This window comes from Fusarium pseudograminearum, chromosome 2 (genome assembly GCF_000303195.2).
Source record: "Fusarium pseudograminearum CS3096 chromosome 2, whole genome shotgun sequence".
Classification (NCBI taxonomy): domain Eukaryota; kingdom Fungi; phylum Ascomycota; class Sordariomycetes; order Hypocreales; family Nectriaceae; genus Fusarium; species Fusarium pseudograminearum.
This window is the reverse complement of record NC_031952.1, coordinates 8640361-8656591: the sequence shown is the minus strand read 5'-3', so window position 1 is coordinate 8656591 and position 16231 is coordinate 8640361. Positions and strand designations below refer to the sequence as shown.

Sequence of the window (16231 nt, the reverse complement as noted above, 5' to 3'; positions counted from 1 at the left end):
AAATAGGTGAATTGAGGTGAGGGATGGTATATATATGGATTGAGAAAAATCCCTCTAGAAAGACCCTCTTCTCGTTCCTTAGTTAGTTATCTAGTTAGTGTCGGCATTTCATTGATCTTAATGCTGGAGTATCTTGAACCTTGCAACACTTACAATTACCTACCCTAGATGTAGATATCCACTATCTAGTACTCAGTTGGGTACCTTGGTAGATATGCATCTAAGGTTTGTGGAGGGTGATGTAAATGTTGCTGTTTGCCTCCTCTCTTTGCTAGCTGTGTCTCTGTCCACTTTGTCCCAGCTGCCCCAGGTGCATTGTAATTATTTCCTTGGATCGCTAGGGCACAGTGATCCTTTGGAATATTGTCTGTCAGTAATCCTAGCTGATCATGTGACTTGTAGCCAGCTCCTAGTATAGTAGTTTCTCCAGGGCTTCTCCAACTTTCTTCTTTCACCATAACTTAATCAGCCCATCCTAGTTGCTCAGATCAATTGGATGGCAACACTTGGGTCATATCTGAGGTATCAAGCGCAAGAAGAACAACTGGAAACGACAGTTACCCATCTGCAAAGCCTAAGGGGCAGAAACTTCTAATGGTATCACCTGATAACCGGCCTGGTACCCAGGGCCCCTCTGCCTCTGCCCATGCTCACGACAGCCGGGTTCCGCGAAAACGACCTGGTTCTTGGGACAACAACCCATCGACAGCCGGCAACCGGGCTGTAAAGAAGCGAGCAGTCAGGGCCTGCGTCTCGTGTCGAGATCGTAAGGTGCGGTGCGACGTTGTCAACGGCGGACCGCCATGCACCAACTGTCGGCTCGACGACGTCGACTGCGTCCTAAAGGCATCGAATCGAGGCAAACACAATCCCGCTAGATATCAGGCTCGCTCGAGGTTGTCGTCGAATGCCACAGCTCCAAGAGCACCCTCACCTTCCGATAATATAAATACGGACGCTGACACAGCCGCACCTGGGCCTGCACCTGGCTCAGCTTCTGCCACCGTCTTCCGCTCTGACCATAGCCATGGCTCTGTAGCCACTGGTCAGCCTCAAGAGCGCCGCGGTAGCCAGTCAGTGGCTCATGGCGACGAAGAAACGATATGCGACGATGACGAGAACGAGAACAACAGCTGGCACAACCAGCAAGAAGCAGAACAAACACGAATAATACACGACTCCCAGGTCCAACCCAATGACATCGTACACGAGACGCATTGCGAACAACAACCACAGCCGCAACCCAGCCAAGGGGCTGCGACACGCTCGACGCCCTCCGCTCAGCCTGCCAACCCACAAACGTCTGACTATCTGGTGGCTCTCGCCTTTCAAGGTAAGAACAACGTATCCAGTCTCATACAAGGAGAGGAAGATATCACAGCCAAGTTATATTAGATCTAATTTAGGATTTTACGCTCTAGGATGGACTGAACAAGACGCTACAGAGGCCCCCCCTTCTTCATCAAGAATGGACAATGTCAGCGCCTCAGCAAACACGCCTCATGCAGACCAAAACCACTTACCGTTATATATCAGCCCCCATCCTTCTCATCTGGACAAGCATGACCTTGAGTTTTTAGCTCGTAAGGACTGCCTTACTATACCTGATAATCAGCTACGAGATGAGCTTATCCGGATCTACGTCTTCGTAGTCTATCCCTTTATGCCTGCCATTGATCTTGTAGACTTTCTTGAACCTATTACAGGATCAAGTGAGGTTGGTACTGTTAGTCTATTATTATTCCAGGCTATTATGTTTGCCAGCGTTACGTTTATTGATATGCAACTACTGCAAAGGTATGGCTTTAAGAACAAGAGAGCAGCCCGACAAGTCTTCTTTAACCGCGTGAAGCTTCTCTATAGTCTAGGTTATGAAGCAGACCGTTTAACTCTGGTACAGTCCCTGCTCCTCATGACATACTGGTATGATTCCGACAGTGACGAGAAGCATACATGGTACTGGATGGGCCTCGCTCTTACCACAGCGCACATAGAAGGACTCCAGCGCGACCTGGAGGAGCCGCAGCAGATGACCAAGAATGGACGGCTGCGGCGCCGGATATGGTGGTCCTGCGTGATACGAGATCGACTGCTTGGGCTCGGCCTTCGTCGCCCTTCCAGAATCCAGGAAGATGAGTTCAGTGTTGAACGGTTACGACTTGATGATTTTGACATTTCGCTGCCACCGCCACCTGCAGTCGCTCGCTTGCTTGCAGCTCCAAGCTACACGGGTAAAGACCCTGTAAATCGTCAGAGAATGGCCAACCTCTGTATAGACCTCAGCCAGCTGTGTTTTACGATTGGACGGATTCTCCACACCCAGTACACCATTGCCAGTACGCCGGGAGCGGGCTCCAACTACCTGCGAAGGGCGATTGTTCGACCTAGAAGCTTAAAAGAGCAGGCCCACAGCTTTGCAAAGTGCGATGCTGATCTCCAAGAGTGGTTTCGGAGCCTTGCCCCAGAGTCTCGCTATGTCCCTGGAGCCCGAGATGGCGGGGCCGCCGCTGCGCAGGTAGAAAACTCCACGATCAGACTGCATAAGATTCTGCTCTATATGAAATATCTCACGGCGATTGGGGCCTTACATCGGCCCCAGGTCTTCTACAGTGGCTCGGATAGCATCGATCCGGCGCGCAAGGCAGATTCAAGGCGCAAGCTAACTGAGGCCGCCGTTGCCATTACCAAGCTTGCCTTTGATCTACAGTCCAACGGCCAGATGTGCTATGCGCCGACGAGCAGTGTCCCAGCATTCCTATCGGCGGCTCTAATACACTTGCTAAACATACGTTCCCCAGATGAGGAAACGCGGAACATCAGTATAGGTCGCTTCTGCCAGTGCCTTGATGCATTACACCAACTTCAGAGCATGTATACCGCTGCCGACGAGGCGGTACATATCATCAACAACATGACAGAGAATGCCGGCTTCATTCTTCCTCTGCTTGGTATAGGGAACCCGATGTCGAAGGCAAACGGAATCGCAGCAAGGAACTCGAGGCTGTTCTCAGCGATTGGGCCCAGTCGTGTTACAACAGCATATCCAAGCCCAGCCCCTGCGACAGGAAACCTAGACACCTCGCAAGAAGAAATGATATCTGCACCCATCCCGGGAGCAGGGCCAACGGGCGTTGCTCTTACTGGGCAGCGCTCAAGACAGCCATCGGCAGGCCCAAATATGACCCCGTCTGCTACACCAAACTTGATGAGTATCTGGAGCGCTGCAGGTAATATACACTCTGAGAGGGATCTACCACTTCCTGCAGACCTAATGGCTGGTATCCAACTCGATCTAGATGCCTGGTATAATATAGGGGATATTATAGATCCAGCCTTGATGAACTTTGAGACAGGGCTAGACTTTTTAAACTCTTAATTCTTATTAATATAATATATATCTTTTTTATTTATACTTTACTAAATAATACCATCCTCTTTATACTTTGCAATAGCCTCAGCGTCCATACCTATCTCCTCCAAGATCTCAACTGTATGCTGGCCTAGGCGAGGTGGACCTGTCCGCAGGCCTGTCTTGCTATCGCCAAACTTGACAGCAGGCCCAATAACCTTGATTGAGCCAGCGCAAGCGGCATCCATCGGTACATCAATAACCATGTCCCTTGCGGCCGTCTGCGGATGGGCGAAGGTGGCCTCCATGTTATTGATTGGGCCAAAGGGGAGGCCTGATGGCTCAAACAACGCGATCCACTCGTCGATGGTCTTGGAGGCGAAGATGGGGCCCAGAAGAGCGGCAAGCTCCTCGCGATGTTGCACGCGCAGGGGGTTAGTAATAAAGCGAGGATCGGTGACCAAGTGCTCCACGCCCAAGAGGCAGCACAGCGCGGCATACTGGTTGTCATTGGTGGCACCACATACGAGGTAGCGATCCCTAGTCTTAAAGGCATCGTAGGGCGCAATGCTTGGGTGCTGGCAGCCCCAGCGCTCGGCCTCGATGCCCAAGTTGAGCCAGGCGAGGCCGACGTTGGTCAAAAGGCTGAGCTGCGTCTCGAACAGGCTGGCGTCGACTCGCTGGCCTGTGCCGTCTCGCGCGCGGGCGATGAGGGCTGAGAGGATGGCGCCGTGCAGGAAGAGTCCTGTCGACATGTCGACCAGGCCAATGCCAGCGCGTACAGGAGGACCGTTCTTCTCGCCTGTAACATGGAGGAGACCAGCCTCAGCGGCGGCGATGGGATCGTAGCCACCGCGGGTTCGGTAGGGGCCAGTCCGGCCATAGCCTAATTATAACAAGATGGTTAGCGCGGGCTGTTACGGGCAGAGAGAGTCAGTATGTGTTCTACATACCTGATAAGCCTGCATAGATGATGCGTGGGTTGAGCTCCTTGAGTACGTCATAACCCAGTCCCAGACGCTCCATAGTGCCTGGCTTAAAGTTCTCGACCCTGAGAGAGACGAGGTTCTCACGTCAGCTCCTAGTCTAAAGGAGGAGGCAAAGAGATAAGAAAAGAAGACTTACACGACGTCAGCATCCTTGATCAAATCGAGGATAAGCTGTCGGCCCTCGGCCTTTTTGAAGTTGACAGTGATGGAACGCTTGTTTCGGTTTACGGCTGCAAAGTAGTTGGAGATAGGACCGCTGGACTCATTCCAAGAGGCCTTCTCACCAGCCATTATCCAGTGCCGCGTATCATCCTAAGGAGAGAGGCAAGATGAGAGCGTCAGTTCACGTTGCAGTTATGGAGAGAAGAGGGGTCCCTCTCGTATATAATGGTAGAAATCCCAATATACATACCCCTTTCCCAACAGCCTCCACCTTCGTGACCTCGGCACCATAATCAGCGAGGATCTGGGTGCAGAATGGGCCCTGTTACATGCAATGTCTTGTCGTCAGAAACAATCTCTTATGTTTTTTTTTCTTCAGATTTATGGAAGGAAGAGAGAGCGTATACTTACCGCCAGAACCCGTGAGAGGTCAATGATTTTAATGCCAGTCAGGGCGCCCTGACTTGAGCTAGCTGACTGTAGTGCCGCATTGTTAGAGTTATATCTGTAGTTGATTGCTGCCCTTGTAGCAGATGGTGTTGATGATGGGTTTGCGCGAATATAGCTGCGCAGGAATGAGGGACGTAGGCGCTGGCCTGAAAAGAGTAGCCTCGCCATTGCTAATAGCAGAAGGATGTAAGGATGAAAGTGATAAGCCTTTACACATGCAGCGAGACATGTATAGACAGCTAGATAATACTAAGAAGAAAAAGTAAACTAGGAATAATATATATGCAGTGAGAGATACTGTATAGCCTGGATTTACTTAACAATAAATAACTATATAAATAACATTAGTAGTAGTAATAGTAGTAAGAAGGGGAGAAAATTATTGCACTCTAAGATCTAGTCATGATGGATCTATTCCTCCTTCTACTGTCGGGTTAGTTCTCCCATGCTTTCCCCTAGACAATGGTGGCATTTCACTTATGGATGCAACGGGGCTACCCCGGATTCTCTCGGGCTCTCTCCCTCGGCAACCCAACTGCCTCGGGTTATTTTAGGTTCTCTCCCTCGGCAACCCAATTACCTATAGCCCATCATTCTCAATGCTCAGACACGCAATAGCCCAATGCCGATTCTCGCTTCTTTTATACGGTACAGATACTATTGCCCAGCAAACCCAGTCTTAGCCTAATGGAACTACTTGTAAGAATGCAGTAGTCGACTTGTGTACTCTTCTATGCCCCTTGCTTTCTCTGTGTAACTATGACAGATGCAGAGGTGATTCCTTTGACGAAGGGCCTCGCTGCCCTTCAGACCGCACTTCCATTCATTGTCGGCTGCGGCTCAGGCATGGTGGCCACAACATGCGTGCAGCCCATTGACACAATCAAGGTCCGGTTGCAGCTCGCTGACAGGAGCGTGCTCCGGGTCACGACCTGGAGTATTGCTCGTGACTTAATGGTTGAAGGCGGCATCTTGAACATGTATCAGGGTCTCTCCGCCGCGATCATGCGCTCGCTCGTGTATGGAACAATGAGACTGGGTCTGTTTTCGACCTTCGAGAAGGAATTGGCAAGAAGAGCCCGTGAGAGAGGCACGACCTTGTCCTTTGGCGAACGATCGCTCGCTGGCGTTGGAGCTGGCGCACTGGCAGCGGTGGTCGGCAATCCGACAGAGGTCATCCTGATTCGAATGCAGACCGACGGACTCAAGCCCTTGAGTCAACAGGCGAGGTACTCATCTGCCGTTGATGCCCTGCGACGCATTGCCAGCCACGAGGGCGTCCTTGCGCTCTGGAAAGGCGCAGGCCCAACCCTCATCCGTGCCATGTCCATCAACTTCGGCCAGCTCACTTCCTTTTCGGAGGCTAAGAATCAGCTACAGGAGCACACTAGCCTGTCGCCCCCGGTGCGCACGGCGGTGGCCGCTGGCATCGCTGGCTGCTTGGGCGCCCTCATCAGCCAGCCTTTCGACTTCGTCAAGACTCGTTTGCAGAACCAGGTCAAAACCTCCCCTACCGTTGGACTTGGCTCTGGGGAGCTCCTGTACAAGGGAACCTTCGACTGCCTTTTCAAGGTCATACACAAGGAGGGCCTTTTCAGGCTGTATCGGGACATCCTGCCTTACTTTATGAGAATTGGTCCCCATTCGTAAGTGATTTCTACCTTTGAAGGCTTCCAATGATAGTGATTGCTATAATACTAATGCAAGGGAATTAGAATGATCGCGTTGTTTCTTACTGATACAATTATCCGCAAGATTGAGACTAGAAGCTTGTCTAACTAAAGGGTTACAATCAAGGGTAGATTGGGTTGTCTTACTATTGGCACCAAATACTGGATTATACACGAATGGCTTCTCGCTCAAGCATTATTATTTTAATAGTAACTTAAAATTCCATGATTCTTAGACTTGGGGTTAGAAGTTAGTCTAGAGTACTAACTAGCACTGTCGATGTGAGTAACACAAAAGCAGCCAAAAGACTATTACTTAGAGGGAGTTAAATAAAAACAATAGTGCAACCTCGAGTACTAGAGTATACGTTGAGTCTATGAATGTCGTCTCAAATCAAGGGCAGCCTTCTTCTAGCAGGCAGGCATTGCGAGTAGCCCTCAGGCCTGTCTTACAAATATCAGTGTGTCCTAAAGACAAGTCACAGATAAGTAGAATGAGACTGGGACAGAGACAGAGACGCATCCTTCGTAAGACTAGCGGCGCAATTGGCATCTATTTTCCTTTCCCAAGGAAGACTCACTCACATCTTTTGACATTTAAGTCGTCACATGCTACGGTTCGCCACCCTGCACATGGGGCAGAGAAGACCACGGTCAGATAAACATTAAACTTATACTGTAACGGGCTGAAGGGCTAGTCTACACTTCAGTCATAGAGTATGCAAATATTAGGGGCATCCAGGCCTCAATTACATTGCTCATCAGGTCAACTTCCTCAAATACTGGCCTACAGCAGTGATTGTATAATACAATTTCAGACTAGGTGCAATCTCAATAGCCGCCAAGCCACTTCAGCTTTTTTTCTCAATAGGTGAAGCTTTGATGGGCAGTGTAACGAGAATATCAGGGAAGCTCAGAAGATCCTTATAGATCTGCAGGGTTGGTAGTTTGACCGCCAATGCATCAAGACCAACTCTAAACAGTGTATCGCCCTCGAGAGTCTCAACAGGAGCTTTCTCATTCACGATACCACCCCTTGCAACGTTAATGAGAATTGCATTCAGTTTCATTCAGTTTAGCTGAGGGGTAGAGATTATGTTTCTCGTCGTATCGGTCAATGGGACATGTATGGAGGAGAACCCTATTGAATCCATTAGCCGAGGGAATTAGAAATAAGATAAACCTCGGGTAAGTTAAGTAAACTAATTTAATTAATTTACCTAAGGTTTATCTTATTTCTAATTACCTCGGCTTTTAGTCACCTAATTAACTTTTAAGACTGGTTTAATAGAGTTACACTTATATACTTTAATAATATTTACTATTGCTATAATAATAACTATATTAATATATAAATATAAGAACTATATTAGAAACATATTAAGATCAGTATACATTTCCCAGAAAGGTCTTGGAAACGTTTCCAATTTTCCCTACTTATTGCAATTCCTTGCTATCACCTACAATTAAACCGCAACAATGCCTCCCCGTCTTACATCTTCCCTGCGCTTCCCTGTTCTTCGCCGCCTGTATTCCACAGCCGCAGATTCAGCCCCCCTCGTCCGTGTCACGAACCTTTCTGCCCCCGGCTCGGGTCACATTCGCGTCCTCGAGCTCAATCGTCCTTCTGCTCGCAATGCTCTCTCCCGCGGGCTCGTAGCTGCGCTTCGCGCCGAGGTTGATGAAGTCCACAAACAATATACGCCTGAGGGCAATGAGACGAAGCACGCTACAGCAACAAGTAACGGACCGACGAGGGCCTTGGTTCTTGCCAGTGCTGTAGACTTGTCCTTTTGCGCCGGCGCAGATCTGAAGGAGCGCAAGACCTTCAGCCAGAAGGAGTAGGTGTCTACCTCAGTCCACCACAGACGCTACTTAATTAACTAATTGGCCTAAAATAGAACCGCCGAATTCCTGTCGAACGTCCGGAGCACCTTCAACGCCATCTCTGCCCTGCCTATACCCTCTATCTGCGCTATCTCCTCAATCGCCCTCGGGGGCGGCCTTGAACTTGCTCTTACAACAGACTTCCGCGTTCTCTCATCTAATGCTGTAGTTGGTCTCCCTGAAACTCGCTTGGGCATTATCCCTGGCGGCGGCGGCTGCCATCGTCTCCCTCCCCTGATTGGCCCTTCCCGCGCTCGTGATGTTATCCTTACTGGCCGCCGCGTTGCTGCCCCAGAGGCGTACTTCCTTGGCATTGCGAATAGGCTTGTTGAGGTACAGCAACCAGAAGAGGTGCCTGAGGGTGGCGAGAAGGAGGATGTGCTGTCCTTGGCGAGGAAGGCGGCGTTGGGTGAGGCTGTAAGATTGGCACAGGAGATTTGTGAAGGAGCGCCAGTGGCAATTAGGGCTAGTCTAGAGGCGGCAAGATGGGCGAGAGAAGATAAGGAAAACCAGATGTCTGAGCGTGTTGTAGTTACAGAGGATAGAAATAGGGCGCTTAAAGCATTTGCTGAAAAGAGGAAACCTATCTTTAAGGGTTACTAGAGACTTATTACTATATATTAATATATAGCGCTATAGCTAATATGTTTTAATAGGCGGCACTACAAGCAAAGCAGCTGTGTCAATCATCAGTATAGAATCAATCGAGCATTAAAGCACACATCTCAAATGCTCCCAAAGGTCTCACAGGAGCCTATAATGTTATCTAGAAACAGATAGGTGAAAGAACTTCTCATAAAGAGCAACAAGGCAAAAGAGCGATCAAATGGGCTCTTTAAGCGTTTAAGCCCCTTGGAGCGTCTGAACTGTCAAGGTTGTTACAGGTCGACCCAGATATAGATGTGACAGAGCCGGTGGAAACGCTCACGAAAGAGGACATTTTAGGTATTGGCGGCAATTTGCTTATCTTCGACGAGGAAGTGAAAGTCTGACGATTTTGCCACTTATCAGCACGAGAATACATCGAGGACAACCATTGTGGAATCCTCGAGGCTCACTTCCATGCTGCCACTTCTTGTCTTAGACTGCTCACTAGACGCCAAGGGTCAGAACCATCAGACCCTAAGAAATTCGAAGCCAATGAACCTTACTATCGACATTTAATCGGCCACGGATACTCTTGGAATCATGATCTAGATGATTATATCCTTTGCGAGGCACTTCATCACGCTGGCCTGGCTGATTTACGGTCGAACAAAAACACTAAACTAGAATCTCTCTTGAGAGAGTTCTTTGGGTCGATCGATGGGCACGGCTCACCCTTCTTGGCCTGGAAACATTCTCGTCGGTCTTTGTTGGGCCGTAGGGCTTACGAACCATCTCGCTACGTTACGGCTCAAATAATAGCCGTTCGGTCCAGGTCTTCGCCTTTAGAAGTTGCAGCTATCTTTGGTCTTTTCTACTTGTTAGAGAACTGGTGGAATGAACTAAGATGGGAGCTAAAGAATGGTGTTGACGAGGGCCCATCATTGCTCGCACTGGCTATTGAATTTCGACATGAGTATATTTGGCGATTTCTTCTCAAGAAAGATATTACAGCTGCTGGATGCTGCCTCGGACCCTTCAGAGTCGCCATCAAAGCTAATGACATGGTCGCTTTTGATGCACTGGTTGAAGCTGGCTTGGATGTCAATGACACTCCCCGGAACTCAGCACTGGCACAACTCTTGCAGCGAGGTGGCATTTCAGACCTGGAAGTAGATACACCCCTGAAGGGCGCTCTGAAGTGGTCAAACAATAACAACAAGAAAGTCTTTGTACGAAAGCTTTTAGAAAGAGGGGCGAATGTGAGTCTACAGAGTCCACATGGAAACGCTCTTGGGTTCGCTATCAAGCACTCGTCTGCTGAAGATGTACGCATGTTACTCGATGCTGACAAAGAGCCACACGATCCAACACATCTTCTGCACCTCGCCATCAGCAATGAGCGAGAAAATCTAGTCCCCTTACTTGTAGAAATGGGCGCCGACGTCAACAAGCGAGTGGAAGGATGCACGGCATTAACGGAAGTATTAAAGCAAAACAATATACCCAACGTCCGATCACTCCTAGACCTAGGTGCGAGAATCGATTTCAGCTTGTGGCAAGACCGAGAGGCGGTCACAAACACTGAATGGTCTGACGATGTCATCGAGAGACTCGAGCTTCTTCTTCAGGCCGGCATGGATATCAACGCCAGCGATGGCAAGGAAAACCTTTTGCTATCAATTCTCGCTTGGTCTCACGTGGCCCACAGGACGTCCAGAGATGTATACGAATACGACTACAAAGACATAGTGCAGTGGGCTATAGAGAACGGTGCTGATATCAATCAAATTCTCTACCAGTCTGTCTTTCCCACCATATTAATTACTGCGGCATCCAAGTATGAACCCGACACAGTGCAGTATCTGCTTGAGATGGGAGCAGACCCGGCTCTCCAGGTGGGCTTTGGATTTGGGAGCGCATTGGTTGCAGCGGCGTTCAGCGGACGATACCACGCTTGTCGCTTTCTTCTCCGTCAGAAAGGAGTCTACGCTAATCGGCGGCACCGTGGTTTCTTCCGAAACGCTTTTTATGCTGCTGTGAGTGGTCACTTGGACTACCTGTCGATGGATGAAGATGATAGGAGGTATGGAATCTGGGATCTGGAAGCTCGCTTGGGATACACCCGTGATTGGCCTGAGCACCGGACTGTCATTCGACTTCTCTTGCCCTTGTATTCCGTGCGTCCAATTTATAAATCGCTTGAGCCATGGTCCCCCTCGGTTTGTATTCGGCGGGAAAGACTTACGATTGGAGACTGTTGCGTGATGGGCAGCGTAGGCTGTCCCAGTTACATATCCAGTGCATGGTTCTTCATCATGTGAGAACTGCATACTACATCAGCTTTAGAAGGCTCGTTCCACTCGATACTAGGGAAGTGGCACTTTCCGAGAGTTTTGGCAAATGGATCACTGGTCATGACAAAGGTGAAGAGGCCTTCCCAACGTCGACCTGACTATATCATCGTTATTTTCATACAAGACGACCAGTCACATATCATCTTTCTTCCGGCACATCCACAGCAACCTACGAGGTGCGCCTATCAATTTAGTGGCCTTCGATGGAAATTTTACAACCCTCTGGAGTTTGGGGTTATTGACTTGACCAAAGATCCTGACTTGAGCATCACAGACGGCATCTCGGACCCAGATGCTATGTTGTCATCGGGGAAGCTACATACAAACAGCAGAGACCACCCTGGATCATTCGTATCTTGGTTATTTGTTCTCGTCATTATATGTGGCCTTGCTTATTTGGCTAGCCAATATTGTTGCTAAGCTTGAATCAAACGCCTACAGACAGTAGAGGTTGCAGAGTCTTGCATTGATAGCTCCTCCATGCTTTTTTTTTTGACACCAACAGAAATAGTGACCTCATGGGATATCTGTCATTCAAGTAAAAACACCCGAGCTTAATGGAATATCATCTACATCAATGACGTCTCGACTTATATTGGCAAGAAAGAATGGTGGAGTCACAGAACGACCAGCCAAACTCTGTGCCGGAGTCGCCATTTTGCTAGAAATGGTAGAGAAATTGTACCAAAAGAATTCAAGCGTTGCTGTCAACAAACAAAATACATTGTTAGGTACTTCCCAGTGACAAACTGGGCGATTGTCAATGATTGATGTAACAACTTGGCGCTTGGGCCACAACGACAGTCGGTTATGACTGAGTTAAACATCCAGATCTTGAATAACGCAGAGGGAACATCGAGTCACGATATGCTCGATAGGAGGCAGTCCGATTATTGATTTCCTGTTTTCACTTACTTCACTTCCCGATGACGTTGCACAGAACACTAATCTTGTAGCTGCACGAATGCCATTACTGGCGTGAATCTTGAGTGTATGTGCCTCCAGGCGAAAGAGATTCGTCACCAGTGGCACTCCCAAGCATCATCATGCTGTCTCTATGTTTGGTAGGCACATTTGCTTGCACTGGGGAGCTTTCCACTTATGTATTCAGGCAGAATCATGATGTAGCTAAATGCAAGGCTGCCATGCTTGACGCGGAGGAAACAGAGTCGGGAGACAAAGAGCATTCCCGAGACAATGACACGATTACGACTGATCCGGAGCAATCTTTGCCGCCAAAAAGATTCGAAATAGAGTGTTTGTACTTTTTACTAACCAAGAGATTCATGGGAAGCAGTGACACAAGCAGCCCGGAATCCATCCCCGACGGCAACTCACTGCTACCGCTACCGATTTGAGCGGACATTCAAAGGGAAGCTACTTTGATGATTTATGCGTAGTAACATTGTGTGGCACTGAAAAATCTCTTTGCTTGCAGTCGCGGTCACTGTTTGCCAGTGCATGGGTGCCTACAAACGCGGATTCATTCCAAGCTGCAGTTGCTGCCTTGCCACCTGGCCCATCACCACCGAAGCGCTCCTTCCCTCCCAACTTGATCCTTCACCTTCCACGTCTTCTCGCCCATCCCCCCGCACCCTGAATTTTCATCTTCCTTCAACATCACCGCACGCACTCTTCCATTTCGACATCAACTCTTCCTTCGAAAACTCAGATCGCCGCCAACATGGACGTCCTAGACGGTTCAGGGGACAAGAAGGTCGTCGACTGGATCAAGGAACTCGAAAAAAACGCAGCAGAGGCCAAGAAGAAGAAGGGCCAGCTTGTGAAAGATCACCAGCCAAAGTCCACCATTACTACCCAGTTCGTGGCGAAACTACTGGGAAAGTGCATCATCACGCCCTCATCAACACCCGGCGCGGGTTTCATTGAAAAGATTCTCGGGACCGCCTACCCGTTCCCGAATTCCAAGGTCGTCGATGAGTTCGCCAAAAGTATCCCCCCAACCACTCATGTCATTGAGCCTTACCCGCCCTGTACCATCCCGGAGAAAGATCTCAAGCCCATCAGCATTTCTGAGATGCAGCTTGACACTCACCATCGCGGACGGAAGGTTCTTCTTCACATCTTGACACCCCCCGACCGAAACGAGGCAGTTTTGGCCATCGCCGAGGACGAGGAGAGCACACCTATCTTGCTGCGACTGTTTCAACAACCTGATGAGAAGCAGTTCCTCTGCATCGCAACCATGATCGATCACACCGTATGCATTGTCAAGGATCCGTTCTTCCAGCAGTCATTTGACAGCGATCGCAATGGACCAGTCATGCTCAAGTCAGCCTACTACTCACTCAGAGTCGACCACCCCAGCGACATCATTCCCTTGCTTCATGGCGATGAGAGAATCCCCGAAAAATGGAGAGGTGAAGTACACGGAGACGACAAAAGCAGCAGCAGCAGCTCCCGGGAGGATGGTAACAAGTGCTTTCGCAAGAAGATGTGGGCCGAAGCCCATTTCTCGCAAGTCACCTTATCCCGAACACTCATTTACACAAGCTTGGCTAATATAATGCATGGCAGATACTCGCAAGCTATTGCCAAGGCAGAGACCCCCGAAGACAAGCAACTTGCCCACCTCAACCGGTCGCTTACCAACATGAAGATTGGCCGTCCTGCCAAAGCACTGTCAGATGCCACGCAAGCTTACGACCCCAACACGCCTTCCGAGAAGGCTTTGTTTCGTCATGCCAATGCCCTCTACGCCCTCCAGAAATTCGATCAGTGCGAAGCGACAATCCAAACACTCCTGGATGCATTTCCCGGCAGCAAGGTGGCCGAGGCGACAATGCAGCGCGTCAAGTCAAGACTGCTGGAACAGCGTATTGGAAAGTACAAGTTCAACCTCATGTACGAACAGGCCAAGGCAAAAGACGGGCCCCCTTTGATTGACTGCGCTACATTCTCCAGCCCTGTTGAGATTCGCGACTCTCCGGGTCGTGGACGCGGGCTTTTCACGACCAAGTCTGTGTCCGCAGGAGACCTCCTTCTCGTCGAAAAGGCATTCTCCTATTCTTACATGGACGAGAATCGACTGTGGGACCAAATCACCTACATGATCAACCTCACTACCAAGCGCGCCACCGCTGGCGCATCTGCCAATCTCTGGCCTCAGGTTGTCCAGAAGTTGTACAACGATTCGGAATCTCTCTCGGCTTTTCAAGACCTTTTTGATGGGGGGTACCAAAAGGTCACTGTTTCTGAATGTGACGGAGCTCCTGTTGTCGATTCGTAAGTCTAGCAGTCACCAAACTCAGAGTCTAAACGATTATTAACGACAACATGTGCAGATTCCTGGTAGAGAAAGTCATCTCCCTCAACTCATTCGGTTCCCCGACAACCACTCGAGACTTCTGCAAGAACATCATCTGGAGCGGCAAGGTGGGCCCGAGTCCATCATGCCGAGAACGGCCCTTATTCACCACTGCCGGTGTTTGGCTTCTCGCAGCTCGAATCAACCATTCATGTGTCGGCAACTGTCGACGATCTTTCATCGGCGACATTCAGATTGTCCGCGCCGCGCGAGACCTTCCTGCTGGCACTGAGCTGACCTTTCCGTACTGCCCAACTGGTGACTCTGAGACATACCAGGATGTCCAGAACAAGTTGGCCAAGTGGGGGTTCACGTGTGACTGCGAACTGTGCAAGGACAGACGCAAGACTACTGAGGCTGTGCGGGTTCTACGCAAAGAGCTCCATGACGATTTCATGGATCAGTCGCCCAGCGACGAGCCTTTCGACTTGGACAAAGCTATGAAGCTAATGAAGGGAATTGAGAAGACGTACCGCGGCAAGCCTGCCAAACAGATTCGCTGGGTACTCTCAAACATCTATGCGTACATTGGAATCCGTTGTCGTCAGGATGGAGAGTTCGTCGAAGCTGCCGAAATGCTCATCAAGGCTATCGAGGCCATGGGCTTTGTGATCCAGGCAACTCCGCCCGGAGGCGCACGCGGCCCATCTCGTTTTGAGGTCAAGCACTGGGGAATGATGGAACACCATGTCCCGTGGCTCTTCTTTCAATTGATCGAGTGTTATGATGAGATCGACCCGCAGCTGGTGCCCGCCGCTGAGCATTACGCTCGAGTGGCATACTCCATCATCGTTGGCGAGCACGAGTCGATGTGGGACGTGTTGCCATCTACTGGTAGTGAGGGGCGCGTCGACTGATGCTGGAATGGATGAACAGAACAAGAATGTGTGGCTAGATAGCTTTTCTATCGCTACGAATTGTGTGCTATGGTAGATGGAAATGGACCGCACATGTATCTAGATGTAGAAGTGTCATAGAATGAGAACATCACCATCACAGCTGTTTATCATTATATCTTCCCATTCAAAAGTCAGGCGCCCTGGTCTAGATGTTCCAGGACGCTGAATTGGCAAAATTCCCCGATGGATCTTCTGTGAGAACCGTCGAGTCACTTTACACAGTAGGAAGTGACTGGTACGTCTGTGAGTCTGAGTGGTCAGGTGTTAGAAGGCTGACTAATGGCATTTAAAACAATCTTGTTCAAAGACGTTCGTTCGAATGCCAAAGTTGATCTTTTTATTTACTTTGTTTGCAGTAAACATCTACTGTTCGACTGTACTCTGTTAGCTGAACGTTGTTACAAAGTAGCTTTTTTATTCATTCCACGTCCATCAAGTGCCCTGGCCAGTGAACCAAATCACACACAAGACGAGTCAGTATAAAAGCTTCAGGGTAATAATAGAGGACATAAACGTATCGCCTAAACATCATAAACTGACTGAATAGTTTCGTTT

General features: G+C 49.4%; 6 protein-coding genes across 6 annotated transcripts, besides 2 other annotated features; 5 read left to right on the top strand and 1 right to left on the bottom strand.

Annotated features, from left to right (window-relative positions):
• Positions 1–594: 594 nt before the first annotated feature.
• Positions 595–3376, top strand: FPSE_08121 (uncharacterized protein; the record flags this gene model as incomplete). The annotated part of the gene is made up of 2 exons (XM_009261239.1): positions 595–1333; positions 1407–3376. The coding sequence occupies 2 exons, from the start codon at positions 595–597 to the stop codon at positions 3374–3376; spliced, it is 2709 nt and encodes a 902-aa protein (XP_009259514.1).
• Positions 3373–3427: a repeat region.
• Positions 3418–5118, bottom strand: FPSE_08120 (uncharacterized protein; the record flags this gene model as incomplete). Its single annotated transcript, XM_009261238.1, has 5 exons — positions 3418–4235; positions 4303–4400; positions 4475–4650; positions 4751–4822; positions 4912–5118. 5 exons carry the CDS (start codon positions 5116–5118, stop codon positions 3418–3420), a joined length of 1371 nt encoding a protein of 456 aa, XP_009259513.1.
• Positions 5119–5709: 591 nt separating this feature from the next.
• On the top strand, positions 5710–6600 carry FPSE_08119 (uncharacterized protein; the record flags this gene model as incomplete). Its single annotated transcript, XM_009261237.1, has 1 exon — positions 5710–6600. The coding sequence occupies one exon, from the start codon at positions 5710–5712 to the stop codon at positions 6598–6600; it is 891 nt and encodes a 296-aa protein (XP_009259512.1).
• Positions 6601–7919: 1319 nt separating this feature from the next.
• Positions 7920–8004: a repeat region.
• Positions 8005–8099: 95 nt separating this feature from the next.
• FPSE_08118 (uncharacterized protein) lies at positions 8100–9205 on the top strand (the record flags this gene model as incomplete). The annotated part of the gene is made up of 3 exons (XM_009261236.1): positions 8100–8461; positions 8522–8924; positions 9164–9205. 3 exons carry the CDS (start codon positions 8100–8102, stop codon positions 9203–9205), a joined length of 807 nt encoding a protein of 268 aa, XP_009259511.1.
• A 951-nt stretch (positions 9206–10156) lies between these two features.
• Positions 10157–11547, top strand: FPSE_08117 (uncharacterized protein; the record flags this gene model as incomplete). Its single annotated transcript, XM_009261235.1, has 2 exons — positions 10157–11178; positions 11442–11547. The coding sequence occupies 2 exons, from the start codon at positions 10157–10159 to the stop codon at positions 11545–11547; spliced, it is 1128 nt and encodes a 375-aa protein (XP_009259510.1).
• Positions 11548–13133: 1586 nt separating this feature from the next.
• On the top strand, positions 13134–15634 carry FPSE_08116 (uncharacterized protein; the record flags this gene model as incomplete). Its single annotated transcript, XM_009261234.1, has 2 exons — positions 13134–14695; positions 14755–15634. The coding sequence occupies 2 exons, from the start codon at positions 13134–13136 to the stop codon at positions 15632–15634; spliced, it is 2442 nt and encodes an 813-aa protein (XP_009259509.1).
• Positions 15635–16231: the final 597 nt, after the last annotated feature.